Source organism: Camellia sinensis, chromosome 4 (assembly GCF_055761805.1).
Source record: "Camellia sinensis isolate YWXY chromosome 4, ASM5576180v1, whole genome shotgun sequence".
NCBI classification, from domain to species: Eukaryota; Viridiplantae; Streptophyta; class Magnoliopsida; order Ericales; family Theaceae; genus Camellia; species Camellia sinensis.
The window spans coordinates 65,017,434-65,037,378 of NC_138964.1; the positions used below are offsets into that span (position 1 = coordinate 65,017,434).

At 39.7% G+C, this 19,945-nt stretch overlaps 1 protein-coding gene and 1 long non-coding RNA gene across 3 annotated transcripts in view; one reads left to right on the forward strand and one right to left on the reverse strand.

The window, feature by feature from the left end:
- LOC145824692 (uncharacterized) overlaps positions 1 to 19,945 on the reverse strand; it is a 59,145-nt gene that overhangs the window by 13,537 nt on the left and 25,663 nt on the right. The window contains exon 4 of the long non-coding RNA XR_014366647.1: positions 13,794 to 13,858. This is a non-coding gene — a long non-coding RNA (uncharacterized LOC145824692). The remainder of the gene's footprint in view (positions 1 to 13,793; positions 13,859 to 19,945) is intronic.
- On the forward strand, positions 8,843 to 13,475 carry LOC145824691 (receptor-like protein Cf-9). 2 transcript variants are annotated; one of them, XM_082925078.1, is made up of 3 exons: positions 8,843 to 9,950; positions 10,939 to 11,517; positions 13,339 to 13,475. In XM_082925078.1, the coding sequence occupies exons 1-2, from the start codon at positions 8,906 to 8,908 to the stop codon at positions 11,487 to 11,489; spliced, it is 1,596 nt and encodes a 531-aa protein (XP_082781204.1). In that variant the 5' UTR covers positions 8,843 to 8,905; the 3' UTR covers positions 11,490 to 11,517; positions 13,339 to 13,475. The 2 variants fall into 2 exon arrangements, with proteins under 2 accessions (XP_082781204.1, XP_082781203.1); XM_082925077.1 differs by lacking the exon at positions 13,339 to 13,475 and having other exon boundaries at positions 10,939 to 11,685.

Consider the following 19,945-nt stretch of genomic DNA (forward strand, 5'->3'; position numbering starts at 1 on the left):
GCTGTATCAATAATCATGTAAAAACACTTCAATATAATAAGCACACATAAAAATGGTGCTAATGGAGTCCATCCCCTATCTCCTCCCAAACAAAAATCCGGTTTAGAGGTCCATCCCCTATCTTCCCCTAAACCGTGGAGTACATCCCCTATCTCCTCCCACACAATATGCAAATGCAATGCTCAACCAATACACGTATTTTCAGTATTAATTCAATAGTCAAAATTAATGACTTAACCAATGTGATTAGTTTCAGTTATTCCTAATCCACATGCAATGTCTACAACAATCACGACTATCCTCCACCGATAGCCCAAAACAGTTATTTCTAGACTGGAAATAAATATATCAACAATTCAATAGGTGAGTGATTTAAATCATCCAACTACACCATTTAATCAATGAATTCATCAATTTCATGAATTTAACCAAATTCCCCCAATTCCCTTAAATTAATTTTACAAATTTATTAATAAATACAACTAGGGTTTTTCCCAAAATTATCTAAGTAACCCCAACATCTTAAAATACCAAAACTTAGAACAAAGCCTATAAAATAGAGTAGGAAATCCCTACCTTGAAGATCACAACTAAAATAGAGAAGATGAAGATGATGACCCAAAATCCAAAGTGCTCCAAATCCTCTCTTTTTCAGATTAAAAGAAAGATCTCGCGAAGCTCTACCTTTCTTCCAAAGGAACTAGGGTAGAAGACCACAAGGAATAGATCAAATCTTAGAGAGAAGGTGAGAGTAGAGAGAGAAACTCTCAAATGGCGGTTTTTAAAGGTTAAGAAAGAAAGGGTAGGTCAAAAAGTGATCCAAAAAGTGAAATCACGGACTGATATAATCGACTCTACGCTCGAGCGTAGAAAGCCCCGCTCGAGCGTAAGACACAGAATCATGCTCGAGCGTGAAGAAAGCCGCTCGAGCGTCATTTGCACCCTTCCAGAAGTTTTGCAGGCGCTGGTACCCGCTCGAGCGTCAAACTCCCCGCTCGAGCGGAGGAGCAAAAACAAGGGATCACGCTCGAGCGTAAAAACTACCGCTCGAGCGGAAGAACTGCAGAGCAAAATACTGGGGGATGGAAAATCACGCTCGAGCGTCAAGATTCCCGCTCGAGCGGAGAAGCAACAACGAAGGGACCGCTCGAGCGTTAAAACTTCCGCTCGAGCGTGAAGGCCAAAATCTGGGCATCACCTATTGGCATCCAAAATCAACCAACCTGTAACAGACCCGCCCAACACAACCTATACTTCAAATACAAAGAGATTAAAGGACAACAACAACCAATAAGTAATGACAGGATCCACAGAACCTAAGTTCGGATACAATAATTTAAAGAGAAAAGACCGGGGTCGCTATAACCTCCCCTCCTTAAAAGAATTTCGTCCCCGAAATTAAGCACAAGGTTTCGAAAACAAGTTTTTCTCAAATTCCAACCATATGATAACTCACTAATAAACAACTTGACCCAATACCGGCCATTCCATCTCTTAACAAATATATTTCAACCTGCATTAACACTATGCAATTTTCTTTCAATTTCAACAATTTTCAATATATTCAATATATACAATGTTCCATTAAACTTCCATTTCGAGGCAAGTTCCAAAATATTTCCGTTAACCAAAACATTCTAAATGTTTTACAGCTTAAGACATATATAAAAAGCTTTAAAGTTCGACAATATTACAAAATCTAACTACAAGATTACAAATCAATAAACATGTCCGGATATTTCTCGCGGACTTCCAGCTCACGTTCCCATGTGGCTTCCTCCACCCCGTGATGTTTCCACAAAACTTTCACTAAAGGAATGGTCTTGCCTCGCAAGACTTGATCCCGCTTATCCAAGACCCTAACCGGTCTCTCCTCATACGAGACATCCTCATCAACTACTAAATCGGTCCAATCCAATACATGTGATGGATCCGGCTCATACTTCCGAAGCATACTCACATGAAACACGTCATGTACTCCGGACAACTGCGGCGGTAAAGCTAAACGATAAGCAGTCTCGCCAATCCTCTCAAGGATCTCAAAAGGACCAATGAATCGAGGGGACAACTTCCCGCTCTTCCCAAACCTCATCAATCCCCGTCTTGGTGATATCTTCAAAAAGACATGATCACTCACCTCAAACACCAAAGGTCTCCTCCTACGGTCGGCATAAGATTTCTGACGACTCTGGGCTGTAACAAGCCTCTTACGGATAAGCTCAACCTTCTCCGTCGTTTCCCTCACTAACTCCGGACCCAACAGAGGTGCATCACCCACCTCGGCCCAACAAACAGGAGACCTACACGGTCGGCCGTATAAGGCCTCAAACGGTGCCATACCGATACTAGACTGGAAGCTGTTGTTGTAGGCAAACTCCACTAATGGCAAGTGCCTCTCCCATGACCCGCTAAAGTCAAGAACACAACCCCGAAGCATATCTTCAAGGATCTGAATAGTACGCTCGGACTGCCCATCAGTCTGAGGATGATAAGCTGTGCTAAAGGTCAACTTAGTACCTAAGGCGCTCTGCAAGCTCTGCCATAATCTGGCAGTAAAACGAGAGTCCCTATCGGAGACGATCGTCACTGGAACCCCGTGCAACCTCACTATGTCCCGAATATACAAGTCGGCAAGATGATCTACTGAATCTCTAACACGCATAGGAATGAAGTGCGCCGACTTAGTCAACCGGTCTACAACCACCCAAATAGCATCACTGCCCCGCTGAGTCCTCGGAAGACCTACAACGAAGTCCATAGTGACATGCTCCCACTTCCACTTGGCAATAGGCAAGGGTTGCAACAAACCCGCTGGCCTCTGATGTTCGGCCTTCACTTGCTGACAAGTAAGGCACTTAGACACGAAAGCTGCCACATCTCTCTTCATACCCCGCCACCAAAACTGGCGACCCAAATCCCGATACATCTTAGTACCTCCCGGATGCACCGCAAGGCGTGAATGATGAAACTCTCGGAGTACCTCCTCTCGATGAGACTCCGGCACAAACAGACGGTCTCGGTATCTCACACTCAGGTCGGGATACACCGTCAAACCTTTCTCAACCTTCCCACCAGAAATCTTCTCACGGAGGGATTCTACCTCAAGGTCGCCCCTCTGAGCCTCTAACACTCGAATCACAAGTGTAGGTTGCGCAACAACAGAAAACAAGGCCGCAGCCTCGACGGATTCGCCCAGAAGCAAATCAAACTCTCCAAGTGCACCTAACATCTCCCACTCTCGGATGGCTATACTAGCTATGTCACCAACAGGTTTCCTGCTAAGGGCGTCGGCCACCACATTGGCCTTTCCCGGATGATAATGCAATTCAAAGTCATAATCCTCAATAAATTCCATCCACCTCCTCTGCCTCAAGTTCAAGTCTTTCTGTGTGAACAGATATTTCAGACTCTTATGATCCGAGAATACCTCGAACCTCTCACCGTAAAGATAATGTCTCCAAATCTTCATGGCAAATATCACAGCTGCTAACTCTAAATCATGCGTAGGGTAATTCTTCTCGTGAACTTTTAACTGACGTGAGCCATAGGCAACCACTTTCCCCTCTTGCATCAACACACAACCAAGACCCTCTCGTGAGGCGTCACAATAAACTGCATAACCCAACCCTCTCTCCGGAATAATCAAGACTGGAGCAGTGGTCAGTCTAACTTTCAACTCCTGGAACGACTTTTCACAAGTCTCACTCCAAACAAATTTGACTCCCTTCCGAGTCAAACTAGTCAAAGGCGAAGCTAATCTGGAGAAATCTCTTACAAACCGGCGATAATACCCAGCTAATCCCAGAAAACTGCGGATCTCAAACACACTCTTAGGCTGTACCCAATCTTGCACTGTCTCTGTCTTGGATGTATCAACAGACACCCCTTCCCTAGAAACTACATGGCCTAAGAACTTTACCTCCTCTAGCCAGAACTCACACTTCCCAAACTTAGCATAAAGCTGATGGGCACTAAGTAAATCAAGCACCACCCTCAAGTGTTCCTCGTGCTCTTCCTCTGAAGGTGAATAGATAAGGATGTCGTCCACGAAGACGACTACAAAACGATCTAGAAATTCCCGGAATATCCGGTTCATCAAATCCATAAAAACTGCCGGTGCATTGGTGAGCCCGAATAGCATCACCAAAAACTCATAATGGCCATACCGCGTACGGAATGCCGTCTTCGGAATATCCTCTTCTCTGACCCTCAACTGGTGGTAACCCGATCTCAAGTCTATCTTAGAGAAACAACGGGAACCCTTCAACTGGTCAAACAGATCATCTATACGAGGCATAGGATACTTATTCTTAACCGTAGCCCGATTCAATTTCCGGTAATCTATACAAAGTCTCAAAGCACCACCTTTCTTTTTAACAAAGAGGGCCGGTGCTCCCCAAGGCGAAACACTAGGACGTATAAAGCCTTTATCTAGCAACTCCTGGAGTTGGATCTTCAACTCAACTAACTCAGCTGGGGCAAAACGATAAGGTGCCATAGAAATCGGCGCCGTGCCGGGCACTAAGTCAATAGAGAATTCAATCTCTCGATGCGGTGGCAAACCAACAAGATCCTCGGGAAAAACGTCCGAGTACTCACACACCACCATTGGCAACACAATCTGAGTCTCACCGTCCTCACTAATCGAGAGGTTAGCAAGTAGACCACTAAGCTCACTCCGTCCTCGTGGAACATACCCCGGTGGCAAAACATTACCAACACGGTCCCCCAGAAAATGAAAACACTCACCATTCACGGTACAACAAGTGACTCTCTGGCGGTAGCAATCAATAACTGCCCGGTATGACGATAACCAGTCCATACCCAAAATAACATCGAAACCTCTCATAGGCATAACTACAAAGGAAAATGGGATTCTATGGTAATCAACCTCTATATCACAACCCCTAACACCGTGTTTCAAAATCAATTCACTCCCAAGAGGCGACACCACACAAATAGGAGATGCTAACTGTGCTAACTCCAACTCCAAAACAGATGCAAATGCAGCAGACACAAAGGAATGAGATGCACCCGTATCAATCAAAACATTAGCAACCGAGTTGCAAAACAAGAAAGTACCTCTCACAACAGATGGAGCCGGTACAAGATCCTGCGCGGTAACAGCATACACGCGCCCAGATGACCTCTGATCAACCTGCTCACCCCTAGGAGCATAAGATTGCTGCACCGACTGAGACGATGAAGCCCCCTGATTGGCCCTCGAGGCCTGACCCGACTGAGCTGGCTGTTGACCCTGAATCTGCCTCAAACCAGATGCACCAGGTGTGCCACCCAACTGTGGGCAATACCTCTTCATATGCCCTGGCTGACCACACTGATAACACGAGAGTGGCTGGCCTCTACCCTGACTCTGGCTCTGAGATCGAGCCGCAGATGATGCTGCTCTCTGCACTCCTCCCCTCTGAGGACAAACTGGAGACTTGTGGCCCAGCTGGCCACACTTGAAGCAGGTAATGTCTCCTTGACTGCCTTTCCCCGAACTAGCACTCGGCACAGGAAAAGTCGATCTAGAAAAGCTACTCTGAGACTGTTGGGGATTAAAGCCCTTCTGTCTCCTACCATCACTCTGACCATCCTGACTCCTCTTGGAGCCCTTCTGTCCTTCATCCTCCTCCTGCATCATGATTTCCATGTGTGCTGCAGCATCAACCAAACGCCCATAATCCCGAATCATAGTTCCCCCAACTCTCAGCTTGAGGCTACGCCTCAACTTCCTCTCAAACTCAATACAACGGTGTTCCTCAGACGCCACCAATTCAGGTGCAAACCTGGACAAACTAGTAAATGCAGCCTCAAACTCGGCCACTGAAGAACTCGACTGCTTAAGCTGGCAGAACTGGTCTCTCAGCTTCTCCCTAACTGTTGGAGATAAGAACTTCTCCTGGAAAGCATTCACAAAAGCCTCCCATGTACCTCCTATACGCCCCTTAGTGAACTTCCACCACTGACCCGCATCCCCCTTCAACTGGAATGATGCCAAGGTCACCTTCAACCCCTCGTCTTCGATGCCAAGCATCTCAAACGTCTTCGTTGTCTGTTCGAGCCATTCATCTGCCTTAAGCGGCTCTTTAGGATCACCCACAAATTCATCCGGATTAGACCGGAAGAACTCCCTCTTCAGAAAGGAAGGTCCTGCATCCGCAACAACAACCTGGGCTTGATTCTCAGCCCTAAGAATGCCTACTGACTCCCTGAATGCCCCTGCTATCTCTCGGGCTAAAGCGCCCATAGCCTGCTGGCCTACTGGCTCGGCCACATTGGCCTGGCCAATTCCCTCATGAACTGCCGGAATTTCCTCTGGTACCGGTACCTCCTGCCTACCCGGCCTACCACGCCTACCGCGTCCTCGCCCTCGTCCTCGTCCTGACATCCTAATAAAGGAAACAAACAAAGACGTTAGCACATTAATAAATGTGCCGAAACTAAACACTCGCGTCCTAATGCATTAGACAAAAATAATTCATTCCACGTAAGCACATAATCACATAAGCACCTACGAATTTCATTCCTGGATAATAATAGTCCCGAGGCGTTACTATAGTTCCGGTTGGAAGCAGCAGTGATCAAGTGCCTTTCCAACAAGACTACTAGAAACTCAAGGGTCCAATCAACATCCTAGAAACTACATTCCATACCCATATAATCACATAAACATGTTAACACATAAGCATATAACATTACACTAAGTCTCTATCCAACGAGACGAACCCAATGTGATACTAATCACGTCCCACGTACCCAAAGTATTCAAACCCGGTACGCTCTGATACCAAGTTGTAACGCCCTCAAATAAACCCATAATAACCATAACATTAACATGCATTTATAAAAGAAAACGAATCATTTCAGTTAGTCATCAGAGTATTCTTATTGAAAGACATCACATGTAACATCCTGCAACATCAAAAATAAATGCCCTAAGGGCTTACATCTTTCCAAGCTAACACTTGGACACAAAAAAGGATGAGTACTAACTCATTTACAAGTTAAGCCCTAGGCTTGAATGTTTACATGAAATCTCAAAATAGCAAAATAAAACCTATAACTAAAGACAAGTCTTCAAAATCCCAAACATCAAATCCTTCCAGGCTAAGTCCGTGGAGGTAGCTTATCACCTGAACCTGAAAATGATGTTCCCATAAAGGGTGAGCCACAGCCCAGTAGAAAAATACTAAACCAAATATAAGCATTGAATAAAGCCATAGCATTCAATAGATGGTTAACCAAGATAATCAATTTTATCATTAAACATGTCTAAGACACATTTCACTTTCCATTATTATCAACATGGCTCAGAACCTGGCCAAACTCACAACAGTGAATTATATATCATATTCACATTACTTCCAATATCAACAAAACAAATGAGACTCATGCTCATATCAAAACACTTCATACTTCCCATTTGATACACATTTTAGTGCTGTATCAATAATCATGTAAAAACACTTCAATATAATAAGCACACATAAAAATGGTGCTAATGGAGTCCATCCCCTATCTCCTCCCAAACAAAAATCCGGTTTAGAGGTCCATCCCCTATCTTCCCCTAAACCGTGGAGTACATCCCCTATCTCCTCCCACACAATATGCAAATGCAATGCTCAACCAATACACGTATTTTCAGTATTAATTCAATAGTCAAAATTAATGACTTAACCAATGTGATTAGTTTCAGTTATTCCTAATCCACATGCAATGTCTACAACAATCACGACTATCCTCCACCGATAGCCCAAAACAGTTATTTCTAGACTGGAAATAAATATATCAACAATTCAATAGGTGAGTGATTTAAATCATCCAACTACACCATTTAATCAATGAATTCATCAATTTCATGAATTTAACCAAATTCCCCCAATTCCCTTAAATTAATTTTACAAATTTATTAATAAATACAACTAGGGTTTTTCCCAAAATTATCTAAGTAACCCCAACATCTTAAAATACCAAAACTTAGAACAAAGCCTATAAAATAGAGTAGGAAATCCCTACCTTGAAGATCACAACTAAAATAGAGAAGATGAAGATGATGACCCAAAATCCAAAGTGCTCCAAATCCTCTCTTTTTCAGATTAAAAGAAAGATCTCGCGAAGCTCTACCTTTCTTCCAAAGGAACTAGGGTAGAAGACCACAAGGAATAGATCAAATCTTAGAGAGAAGGTGAGAGTAGAGAGAGAAACTCTCAAATGGCGGTTTTTAAAGGTTAAGAAAGAAAGGGTAGGTCAAAAAGTGATCCAAAAAGTGAAATCACGGACTGATATAATCGACTCTACGCTCGAGCGTAGAAAGCCCCGCTCGAGCGTAAGACACAGAATCATGCTCGAGCGTGAAGAAAGCCGCTCGAGCGTCATTTGCACCCTTCCAGAAGTTTTGCAGGCGCTGGTACCCGCTCGAGCGTCAAACTCCCCGCTCGAGCGGAGGAGCAAAAACAAGGGATCACGCTCGAGCGTAAAAACTACCGCTCGAGCGGAAGAACTGCAGAGCAAAATACTGGGGGATGGAAAATCACGCTCGAGCGTCAAGATTCCTGCTCGAGCGGAGAAGCAACAACGAAGGGACCGCTCGAGCGTTAAAACTTCCGCTCGAGCGTGAAGGCCAAAATCTGGGCATCACCTATTGGCATCCAAAATCAACCAACCTGTAACAGACCCGCCCAACACAACCTATACTTCAAATACAAAGAGATTAAAGGACAACAACAACCAATAAGTAATGACAGGATCCACAGAACCTAAGTCCGGATACAATAATTTAAAGAGAAAAGACCGGGGTCGCTATACATTGCACCTACATTTGCCTATAAAAGCATTTGGCCTCTCCCCTGTTAACAGTCAGCAAGCATTACAACCTTTGTTTTTGAATCTAGGAGCAAAGATGGTCTCTAACAATCAACTCTTTCACCTCTTTTTGTTTCTTTGTTTTTTCCAGATTACATGTTTGCATGCCCAACTCTGCAGTCAAGAACAGACCTCTGCATTGCTCCAATTTAAGAAACAATTTTCCTTCAATAATGATGCTTCCTACGGTAACTGTGCTTATTACGGAATCGATTCTTACCCGAAGATGGAGTCGTGGAAGGAGGGTTCTGATTGTTGCTCATGGGATGGGGTCGAGTGTGACAACAACACAAGTCAAGTAATTGGCCTCGACCTCAGTTGCAGCTGGCTCCTAGGCACCATCCACCCCAATACCACCATCTTCTACTACTTTCCTCACCTCCAAAGCCTCAACCTTGCTTTCAATGACTTTGGTATGTCTCCAATCTCATCTGAATTTAGTCGATTCACCAGATTGACACACCTCAACCTCTCATGGTCTAGTTTTTCTGGCAAAGTCCCTATAGAAGTCTCCTCTCTGAGCAAATTGGTCTCGCTTGATCTCTCTTACAATGATGGTTTGAGGTTGGAAGAACCTGGATTTGAATTACTTGTTCAAAACTTAACCAAGGTAAGAGAACTTAATCTTGGAGATGTAAACATATCTTCAATGGTCTCGAATTCCTTGCTCAATCTCACTTCTTTAACACATCTCGATCTTAGTCGGTGTGGATTGCTTGGAAAATTTCCTGACGGAATATTCCAATTACCACATCTGAATAAGCTGAGTATATTGTATAATCTTGCTCTCACTGGTTATTTTCCCGAGTTTATAAACTCGAGCAGTCCTCTCCAGCACTTGGACCTTTCACACACTAATTTCTCTGGAGAACTACCTGACTCAATTGGGAATTTGAAGTCCTTGAAAGTGTTGAATGCCCGTGGTTGTAGACTTTATGGATCCATCCCTACGTCACTCGGAAACCTTACGGAAATGACTGACTTAGTCATCAGATGTAACAATTTCACTGGCATGCTCCCATCTTCACTTTCAAACCTTGGAAATCTCGTCTGCTTGGGAGTTCGGTGTAATAATTTTGAAGGTAAAATCGCAGATTTTTTACGTAATGTAAAAAGTCTTCTTTATTTATATATTAGTTCAAATAACTTCAGCGGTCCATTCCCATCTTTGGTTGCAAACCTAACAACACTTGTTGGCTTAGAGTTGTCAAATACTCAGCTAACAGGACCCCTTCCATCTTGGGTCTTCAGCTTACCAGCATTGAATTACTTCAACCTACATGGTAGGTTTCCAAGAGTTCAAATCCACTCATTTAATTGTTGTTGATTTGAGCAATAACAACCTACATGGTAGGTTTCCAAGTTCAACCTTCAAACTCGTGAATCTTACTACTCTCATTCTTTCATCAAATAATTTCAGTGGTGAATTAGACATGCTCTGTCATGCAATTTCCCTTGAAATTCTTGTCCTGTCTAGTAATAACTTTAATGGTTCTATTCCACAATGTTTAGGAAATTTCAGCATAGGTTTCTCTGTGCTTGATCTGCGGAAGAATAATTTTTTTGGCACCATTCCTGATGCATTTGTAAAGGGAAATTCCTTCGAAACAATCAACCTTGATGGAAATGGATTTGAGGGCCCAGTACCAAAGTCTCTAGTCAATTGCAAAATGCTACAAGTGCTAGACCTTGGACATAACAAGTTCTCCGATAAATTTCCATATTGGTTGGAAAATTTAACTTCGCTACAAGTTCTAATTTTGAGATTTAACAAATTCCATGGACCTATTCCGAACTCAGAGTGCAAATTTCCCTTCCCCAACTTGCGAGTTATGGATTTATCAAACAATTATTTTACTGGTCCATTGCCAAGAAAATATTTCAAGAATCTCAATGCTATGATGAATGTCGATGAAGCTAGTTTTGAATTGAAATACTTAGGGATGCCTGGTAGTTCAATGTATTACTATAATGATTGTTTGACTATAGTAATCAAAGGATCAACCATAGAAATGGTAAAAGTCCTAACCATTTTCACTGCAATTGATTTATCGAGAAAAAATTTTGAAGGTGAGATTCCAAAGATCATTGGAAGGCTAAATTCAATCCGAGGGCTCAACTTATCTCACAACCACCTTACAGGTCATATACCAGCAGCTCTTGTTAATTTGACAATGCTCGAATGGTTAGATCTCTCTTCCAACAAACTCACTGGAGAGATCCCTCAACAACTAAGAAATTTGAAATTCCTTGAAGTCTTTAACCTTTCGCAGAATCAACTAATAGGACCAATACCACAAGACAACCAATTTGGTACATTTTTAAATGATTCCTACATTGGCAACTTGGCATTATGTGGACCTCCATTGCTTAATACATGCAATCCAAGGACACCACAACCACCACCCTTGATGTTTCAACAAGAAGACAATACTTCAAGTGGATTCAATTGGGAAGTCATATTACCGGGTTATATATGTGGGCTTGTGTGGGGACTTGTTATGGGATATCTTATGTTCTCTAGAGGAAAACCTCAATGGCTTGTGAGGATCATTGAAGGTGAACGAAACGAAAGCAGAAAGAGATTTAAAAAGCATGCTCACAAGAACAGAGGAAGGTGAAATTAGCCAATGCAAATGGTGTCCTTTGGTAAGTATTACAATGAATTTCTGCATCCTTTTGCTTGATCATGAAAAATTATGGCTTGGTTATGGTTGTTATCTAGTCTATTTTTAGTTTCTTAGCAGTTTATTTGTATCATACATAATAAAGCTAGTTTATTTCCTTTGATGTTTATACAAAGCACTTGATTGGAAATCATCATGCGAAAAATTAAAAAATAAAATCATGGACGTAATAAATGAATAGTGAAAATAAAGGTTTGTTATTGACTCTAATAGCTGCAATTGACAAAAGGTACAAGACTTGGACACTTTTTTAATAGTTTTTCATTTTCTTTTTAAATTTACTTTTATACCCTAAACTATAGTCACTTTTTCTACTTCATTTTTATATTATTAATTGCATCTATTTAGTCTTTATTGTTCATGATTTCAGTTCATATGGGAGACAATTTGTCCAAATCATTAATGCTAAATATCTAATCTAATGGTTAAAAAAATAATTTTACAATTTAGACAACCAAAAACCCAGATTTCTCTCTGCTTCAAATAATGAATAAGAAAATGACTGCCCTCCTAATTATAGTGGGTTAACACTTAGCTTATTTTTATTAGTAATTCATTAGTTATATGAATAAAAAAATAATATGTTTACCTTGTTTGGTTTAATTCACTTTTCAAAAAATTGAGGTTTTTTTTTTTTCCTTTTTAGTGAATTTTTTTAAAAATATTTTAGGCAATTTTTTTATTTATTAAATATATCTAATTTAGATACACTTAAAAAGTATAATATTTATAAAATAAAAAATTCACCAAAAAAAAAATACAAATATATATATATATATATATATTAAAATTCAATACATTTTTATATTTTATTATACAGTAAACTATAGTCGCATTTTTTTTACTTCATTCCTAATTTATTAGTTGCATCCATTTATTGTTTCTTATTTCAGTTCATATGGTTTAATTGGATACAATATCCGCAAATCAGCAATAGTGAAAATTTAATCTAATGGGTAAAAAAAATAATTTAAGAATTTAGAAAATTTAAATGGTACAACTAACCCCTATTTTTTTTCTTATTCACACTTACTAGACAGCTCACCCTTTACAACTAAACACTTATATTCCTCTCTACCTCTGATCTCAAATAATGAATAAAACAAATATGTTTTTGGTTGTACAGTTTAGAGTAAATTACATAGGTCTCCCTTAATATTTGAAGAAAACAAGCCCTCTTTTATGTTTTGCTTTCTATTATTAATATGGGAAAGAGTTTTGTCTAATTTGCTATTGAATTACGAGTGTGATAATCGGTTCGTAAGATACATTATAGATCTTATTTTGATGATCTGAATCGTACAATTTGTAAAAATAAAATAAAATTGTGTAGACCATTTAGGATAAAATTTAGATTAATGCCATATTTATATCCATACAATTTTTTTCATATTGGTCTTTAAAAAAATGAATGGACAATTTCAAAATTATACTTGTCATTCATTTTTTTAAACAAATATAATGAAATCATATAGTTATGAATATAATGAATCTATTTTTTTTTTTTAAATTATCAAAATAGGATATGCGGTGGCTCTATAAATCCCAACAACACCCCTCTAGTAAAATTGTGGATGGGAGAGAATCCTTTCCCATTAAAATTGAGCAACACCGAAAGTGTTTTCATTGTTTTCATTTTTTTTTCATTGTTATCATACATTAATTGAAGCTATCTAATCAGCATATACATGGTTTTCAAAATATATTTGGGTGACATGCATGTCAAATCCAATATGCTCAGGGAATTCAGTAACTGTAACAATCTTTGATTTGTGTCATGTAGTTGCGTTGCATTTCAATTTGATCCAAGTGGCATAGCTTTTTGGAGCCATGGCAAATTTTGGTCAAGCTGATGCATTACACAATGTTGGGAAGTTGCAGATACAATATCAAAGATTAGAATGTATATGTATGTTAGTGAGCGTGTGTCTACTTGATAAGTGTGCTGTTAAATTTGTAAAATATAAATTTTAATTTTGATTTAAAAATGAGTATGTTGTGTGCTATTATTAAGTAGTAAAGATATTGTTTCCCATACTGAAGATCTAGGATTGGAACTTTTTGCATGGTTTGTATTTTCTCATGTTTGGAATAATGGAAAACGAAAATCAATGAAAAATATTTTTTATTATCAACAAAAAAACAAAGTCAAGTAATTGGCCTCGATCTCACTCAAAGAAGCATTTTGCAGGTAGAACATTGAGGCTGAAACACTGACAGTGGTAGAGGGTCACTTACCTCAAGTGCTAAAAGAATCCCAAAACTAACTTCAAAATACCACGATCCACTTCAATCTCATAGTCCTAATAAATATAACACCACATAAATAATTATAGAAGGATTACACTCCAGTGTATTTATAAATAAATAAAAAAATTATAAATACATTAAAATCTATAATTTTAATTATTAATATTCATAAACTTTGACTACTAATATGTAATTATTTTTCTAAATTTACACTGATATATAATTTCCCCAATAATTATCAAAGAAAACATTGCCTAATGTGTGTTCATGCAAAGTCTAGGATTGTTCATTGTCCACAACAGTCATCTATTCTATCTACTTCAGGTCTTGCAAACGCCCTTAACCCATACCCACTTATAATAATCCAATCACCTTTGCCGATTAATATTAATGCCCATACACTCACCAGTTTGATTAAGCAATTTCATTCGTAAGTTCCTTTTTCAGTTTTTCTATTTTTTTCTTTTTTTTTTCAACTATGGTTTCTATGATATCCAACCAGCCATATATATATAGAAGCAAGTGATATGAATCCCACACAACACACCTTGGCTCCTTGCTTCTTGCACCGACCCAAGCAAGGTACAAATGTTGCCATGCTCTGCTACCTCAGGCACTTCTCACGGGTTAATTGCCAAAAACTACCCAAACATCATACATAATTTGTGGGCTCTAGCCAAACCCTAAAGAAATTTAACCCGAAATTGAAATACAATAAATAATAGAAAGGAGGAGAGGTTGTACTAGAGTTCTTACCTTTAAGAACAAATAGATTGACCTAGTACCAAGAATTGATTCTTCAACCTTTTTTTGTTGGAACCCTCAAGAGATCCCCTTCTTTGGACTTTTTGAGAATAACTATAAAACCTAGCGAGGTTATTAACCTAATTTTTTTAAAATTACAAAGTTACCCTCTTCATATATTAGTTACATGCATGTCTTGGGTATTACATTAGGTTTTAAGTCTACCATTTCTTTTGAGATCACAAATTAACACTCAAGAGAAAGCTGGTGATGATACTTTTAAGATGGTGTATAAATTTTGAAGGGGCTTCAGCTTAAATATTTTTCTATTTCTAGTATGTATACTCTGAATTTAAGTTAAGATGTTCATAATTTATTATTAAACTTTACTAAAAACCAAAAAAAAAAAAGGAAAAGAAAAGAAAATTTATATTAGTCATCGTCACAACATGAGTTAAAAATGCGTTGATGCTCAACTTCTAATTGCACTTCGGCTTATTTGCTCTGGGTTCTAGGTAGGTTTTCTCTTTCAATTTACCACCATTTTAATGGAGGTACTAATTAATTGTTAAGAAGGTATGGTTACTAGTTACTAGTCAACCCTTCCACTTTAGTCATAAAGTATTTGAGTTACCAATTCTTTTTTAGTATATATAAATTATGTTATATGATCAAATCTTATTTTTGTCAAAAATAACTTGCATATCACTCTGGAAGTGGTCATAGGAATCTGTTACTTTGATAATCAGTTTGGTGGCTTACTGATCTTTGAAATTTCAATCTCTTCACAGTATTGATGACAATGTTGGCTTACTGACTGGAGCTAATTTTGAAGACATAACTATGATCAACCATAGTGGTAAGGATAGACGCAGGAATGGGGTAGGAATCATAATTGCCAAGGGTCTTGTGGAAAGTATAGTGGCGGTCACTAGGAAAGGAGATATGATTATGCTAGTTAAACTAGTTATTAGAGGGAATATAGTGAACATTATTAGCGCATACGCCCCTCAAGTAGGGTTAGATGATCAGACTAAGAGGGATTTTTGAGAGCAAATGGATGAGATCTTACAGGAGATACACGTAGGAGAGAACCTGGTTATAGGTGGAGATTTTAATTGCCATGTGGGCATAGATAAACTAGGTTATGAAAGGGTGCATGGTGGATATGGTTTTGGTGACAGAAATGAGGCTGGAGAGAGTATCTTAGATTTTGCGTTGGCTTCTGACCTGGTGGTGGCCAATACTATGTATAAGAAGAGGGAGGAGCATTTGATAACCTTTAAGAGTGGATTAGTTAAGAGTCAAATAGATTACTTCTTAGTGAGAAAAGTGGACCCCCCAAAATGCAATAATTGTAAGGTGATTCCTAGAGAGAGTCTGGTCTCTCAACATAGGATTTTGGTACTAGATTTATGTGTTTAGAGGACAATACCAAGCTAAGAAGGCTGGTGGGCGTCGTAGGACGAGATGGTGGGACCTAAAAGGGGATAAACTAGAAATATTTAAGAATCGAATGGATAAGGAAGGTACTTGGGACTTAGAAAGTGATGCTAACACTATGTGGAACTCGATGGCCAATTGTATGAGGAGTGTAGCACTTCAGCCCTTTAAAGCTTTTGGTAAATGTATTTGAACCCTTTACTTTATTTTGGGAATCTTTGGTGTTGTTGTACCTCAGTTTTGGAGGTGTACAAATTGATTTAAACTTGTTGGGTTTGGTTGTTCGCACTTATTCTTGTCAAAAGTTCTTTGGAGACTTAGAAATTCCATTCTAGGGTCGACACCAGCCTTCCTAGGGTCGACCCTTACCTGTTGATGAAGTTTTGGAGGTGTTGCTGGAACATAGGGTAGACACTAGTCTGGGATGGTGTCGACCCTCTTCTGCCTGTGTGTTGGTTGCTGGAAGATAGGGTAGACACCAGTCTGGGATGGTGTCGACCCTCTTCTGTCTGTGTGTTGGTTGCTGGGAGATAGGGTAGACACCAGTCTGGGGTGGTGTCGACACCTGAAGTGCAGTCAGCTTTCCCAGATTTTGTTTTCCTCTTTGGTGTCGACACCACTGTTGCCGGGGTCGACACCTGCGACTTTTTTCCAGATTTTTCTCACGGTTTGGACCTACTTTTTGGGGATATTTTGACTAGATATTTTGAGTTGACTTTGGGGCTTATATCTATTTTTGACCTAGTACTATATAAAGGCCCTCACTTAACCTTTTCTTTCACTTTTTCTTCCATTTCCTCTCTCTAAACCGTGAAACACCTTCTCTCTCTCTCTCAAAAAGCACTTTTTACTCAAAGATCCTTAGATCTACTTGGTTGAAGACCTCTACTCATCTTGCTCCTTTGAGATAAAGTGTAGAGCTTGTTGAGGGCTTCATTTTGATCAGAGCAAAGCTTGGTTTCTCTTCCGTCGACTTTTGGGTTTTTCTTCCTTCTTCCCCTTCTAAACTTGAGGTAGGGATTTCCTACTCCATTCTATAAGTTTTGTTCTAAGTTTTGGTATTTTGATATGTTGGGGATACTTTGGTAATTTTGGAAAAACCCCTAGTTGTTATAATAAATTAATTTATATAATTAATTTAGGAAAAATTGGGGAATTTAGTTGAATTCATGGAATTAATGAATTTATTGATTAAATGGAGTAGTAGGTTAGTTTAATCACTCACCTATGGAAAATGTTGGAATTATGTTAGTTGATACATTTATTTCCTGTTTAGAAATAACTGTTTTGGGCTATCGGTGGAGGATAGTCGTGATTGTTGTAGACATTGCATGTGGATTAGGAAAAACCGAAACTAATCACATTGGTTAAGTCATTGATTTAGACTATAGCGACCCCGGTCTTTTCTCTTTAGATTATTGTATCCGGACTTAGGCTCCGTAGCTCCTGTCATTATTTATTGGTTGTTGTTGTCCTTTAATCTCTTTGTATTTGAAGTAAAGGTTGTGTTGGACGGGTCTGGTACAGGTTGGTTGAATTTTGATGCCAATAGGTGATGCCCAGATTTTGGCCTTCACGCTCGAGCGGAGGTTTTAACGCTCGAGCGGGCCCTTCGTTGTTGCTCCTCCGCTCGATCGGGAGTTTTGACGCTCGAGCGGGATTTTCCATCTCCCAGTATTTTGCTCTGCAGTTCTTCCGCTCGAGCGGTAGTTTTTACGCTCGAGCGTGATCCCTTGTTTTTGCTCCTCCGCTCGAGCAGGGAGTTTGACGCTCGAGCGGGTGCAGCGCCTGCAAAACTTCTGGAAGGGTGCAATCGACGCTCGAGCGGCTTTCTTCACGCTCGAGCATGATTCTGTGTCTTACGCTCGAGCGGGGCTTTCTACGCTCGAGCGTAGAGTCGACTACATCAGTCTGTGATTTCACTTTTCTGATCACTTTTTGACCTACTTTTCATCTCTTAACTTTTAAAAACCGCCCCTTGAGAGTTTCTCTCTCTACTCTTACCTTCTCTCCAAGATTTGATCTATTTCCGGTGGTCTTCTACCCTAGTTCCTTTGGAAGAAAGGTAGAGCGTCGCGAGAGCTTTGTTTTAATCTGAGAAACTTGGGATTTGGAGCACGTGGGTCTTTGGTCTTCATCTTCCGTCTTCTCCATTCGGGTTATTTTCTTCGAGGTAGGGATTTCCTACTCCAATTTATAAGTTTTGTTCTAAGTTTTGGTATAATGATATGTTGGGGTTACTTTGATAATTTTGGGATAAACCCTAGTTGTGTTAATTAATTAATTTGTATAATTAATTTAAGGGAATTGGGGAATTTGGTTAAATTCATGAAATTGGGAAAGTTATTGGTTAAATGGTGTAGTTGGATAATGTAAATCACTCGCCTATTGAATTGATGGTATATTTATTTCCAAATCTAGAAATAACTGTTGTGGGCTATCGGTGGAGGATAGTCATGCTTGTTGTAGACACTGCATGTGGATTAGGGATAACTAAAACTAATCATTGATTAAGTCATCAATATTGACTGCTGAATTAATACAGACATTATGTGTATTGATTGTGTGTTGTATATGTTATGTGTATGCATACATTGTTTTGTGTGGGAGGAGATAGGGGATGTACTCCACGGTTTAGGGGAAGATAGGGGATGGACCTCTAAACCGGATTTTGTTTGGGAGGAGATAGGGGATGGACTCCATTAGCATCACTTTTATGTGTGCTTATTTTTATTGAAGTGTTTAATTGATACAGCACTAAAATGTGTATCAAACTGGAAGTATGAAGTGTTTTGATTTGAGCCTGAGTCTCAATTGTTTGTTGACATTGGAAGAATGTGAATATGATTTATATAGTTCACTGTTGTAAGTTTGGCCAGGTTCTGAGCCAGATTGATAATGTTGGAAAGTAAAACGTGTTTTAGACATTAGTGTCATGAGACTGGATAGTAATGTAATTGATTATCTTGGTTAACCATCTATTAAATACTAATGCTTTATTCAATGCTTATATTTGGTTTAGTATATTTCTACTGGGCTGTGGCTCACCCTTATGGGAACATCATTTTCAGGTCCAGGTGATAAGCTACCTCCCAGGACTTAGCTTGGAAGGATTTGGATTTTGAAGACTAGCTTTAGTTGTTTGCTTTTATTTGATGAATAATCAAGCCTAGGGCTTTATTTGTATTTGAGTTAGAACTCATATTTTGTGTCCAAGTGATGGCTTGGAAAGATGTAAGCCCATAGGGCATTTAATTTGATGTTACATGTAATGTTTTTATTTAGTAATACTCTGATGAATGAATGAATAAATTGTTTTCTTTAAATAATGTATGTCAATGATATACATATAATGGGTTTATTTTGAGGGCGTTACAACTTGGTATCAGAGCGTACCGGGTTTGAATACTTTGGGTACGTGGGAAGTGATTAGTATCACAATGGGTTCGTCTCGTTTGATAGAGACTTAGTGTAATGTTATATGCTTACGTGATAACATGTTTATGTGACTATGTGGGTATGGAATGTAGTTTCTAGGATGGTGATTTGACCCTTGAGTTTCTAGTAGTCTTGTTGGAAAGGCACCTGATCACTGCTGCTTCCAACCGGAACTATAGCAACGCATTGGGACTATCATTATTCAGGAATGAAATTCGTAGGTGCTTATGTGATTATGTGCTTACGTGGAATGAATTATTGCTGTCCCATGCATTAGGACGCGAGTGTTTAGTTTCGGCACATTTAATAATGTGCTAACGTCTTTGTTTCCTTTATTAGTATGTCAGGACGAGGACGAGGACGCGGTAGGCGTGCTAGGCCGGGTAGGCAGGAGGTGCCTGTGCCAGAGGAGATTCCAGCAGTTCAGGAGGGAGTTGGCCAGGCCAATGTGGCCGAGCCAGTAGGCCAGCAGGCTATGGGCGCTCTAGCCCGAGAGATAGCAGGGGCATTCAGGG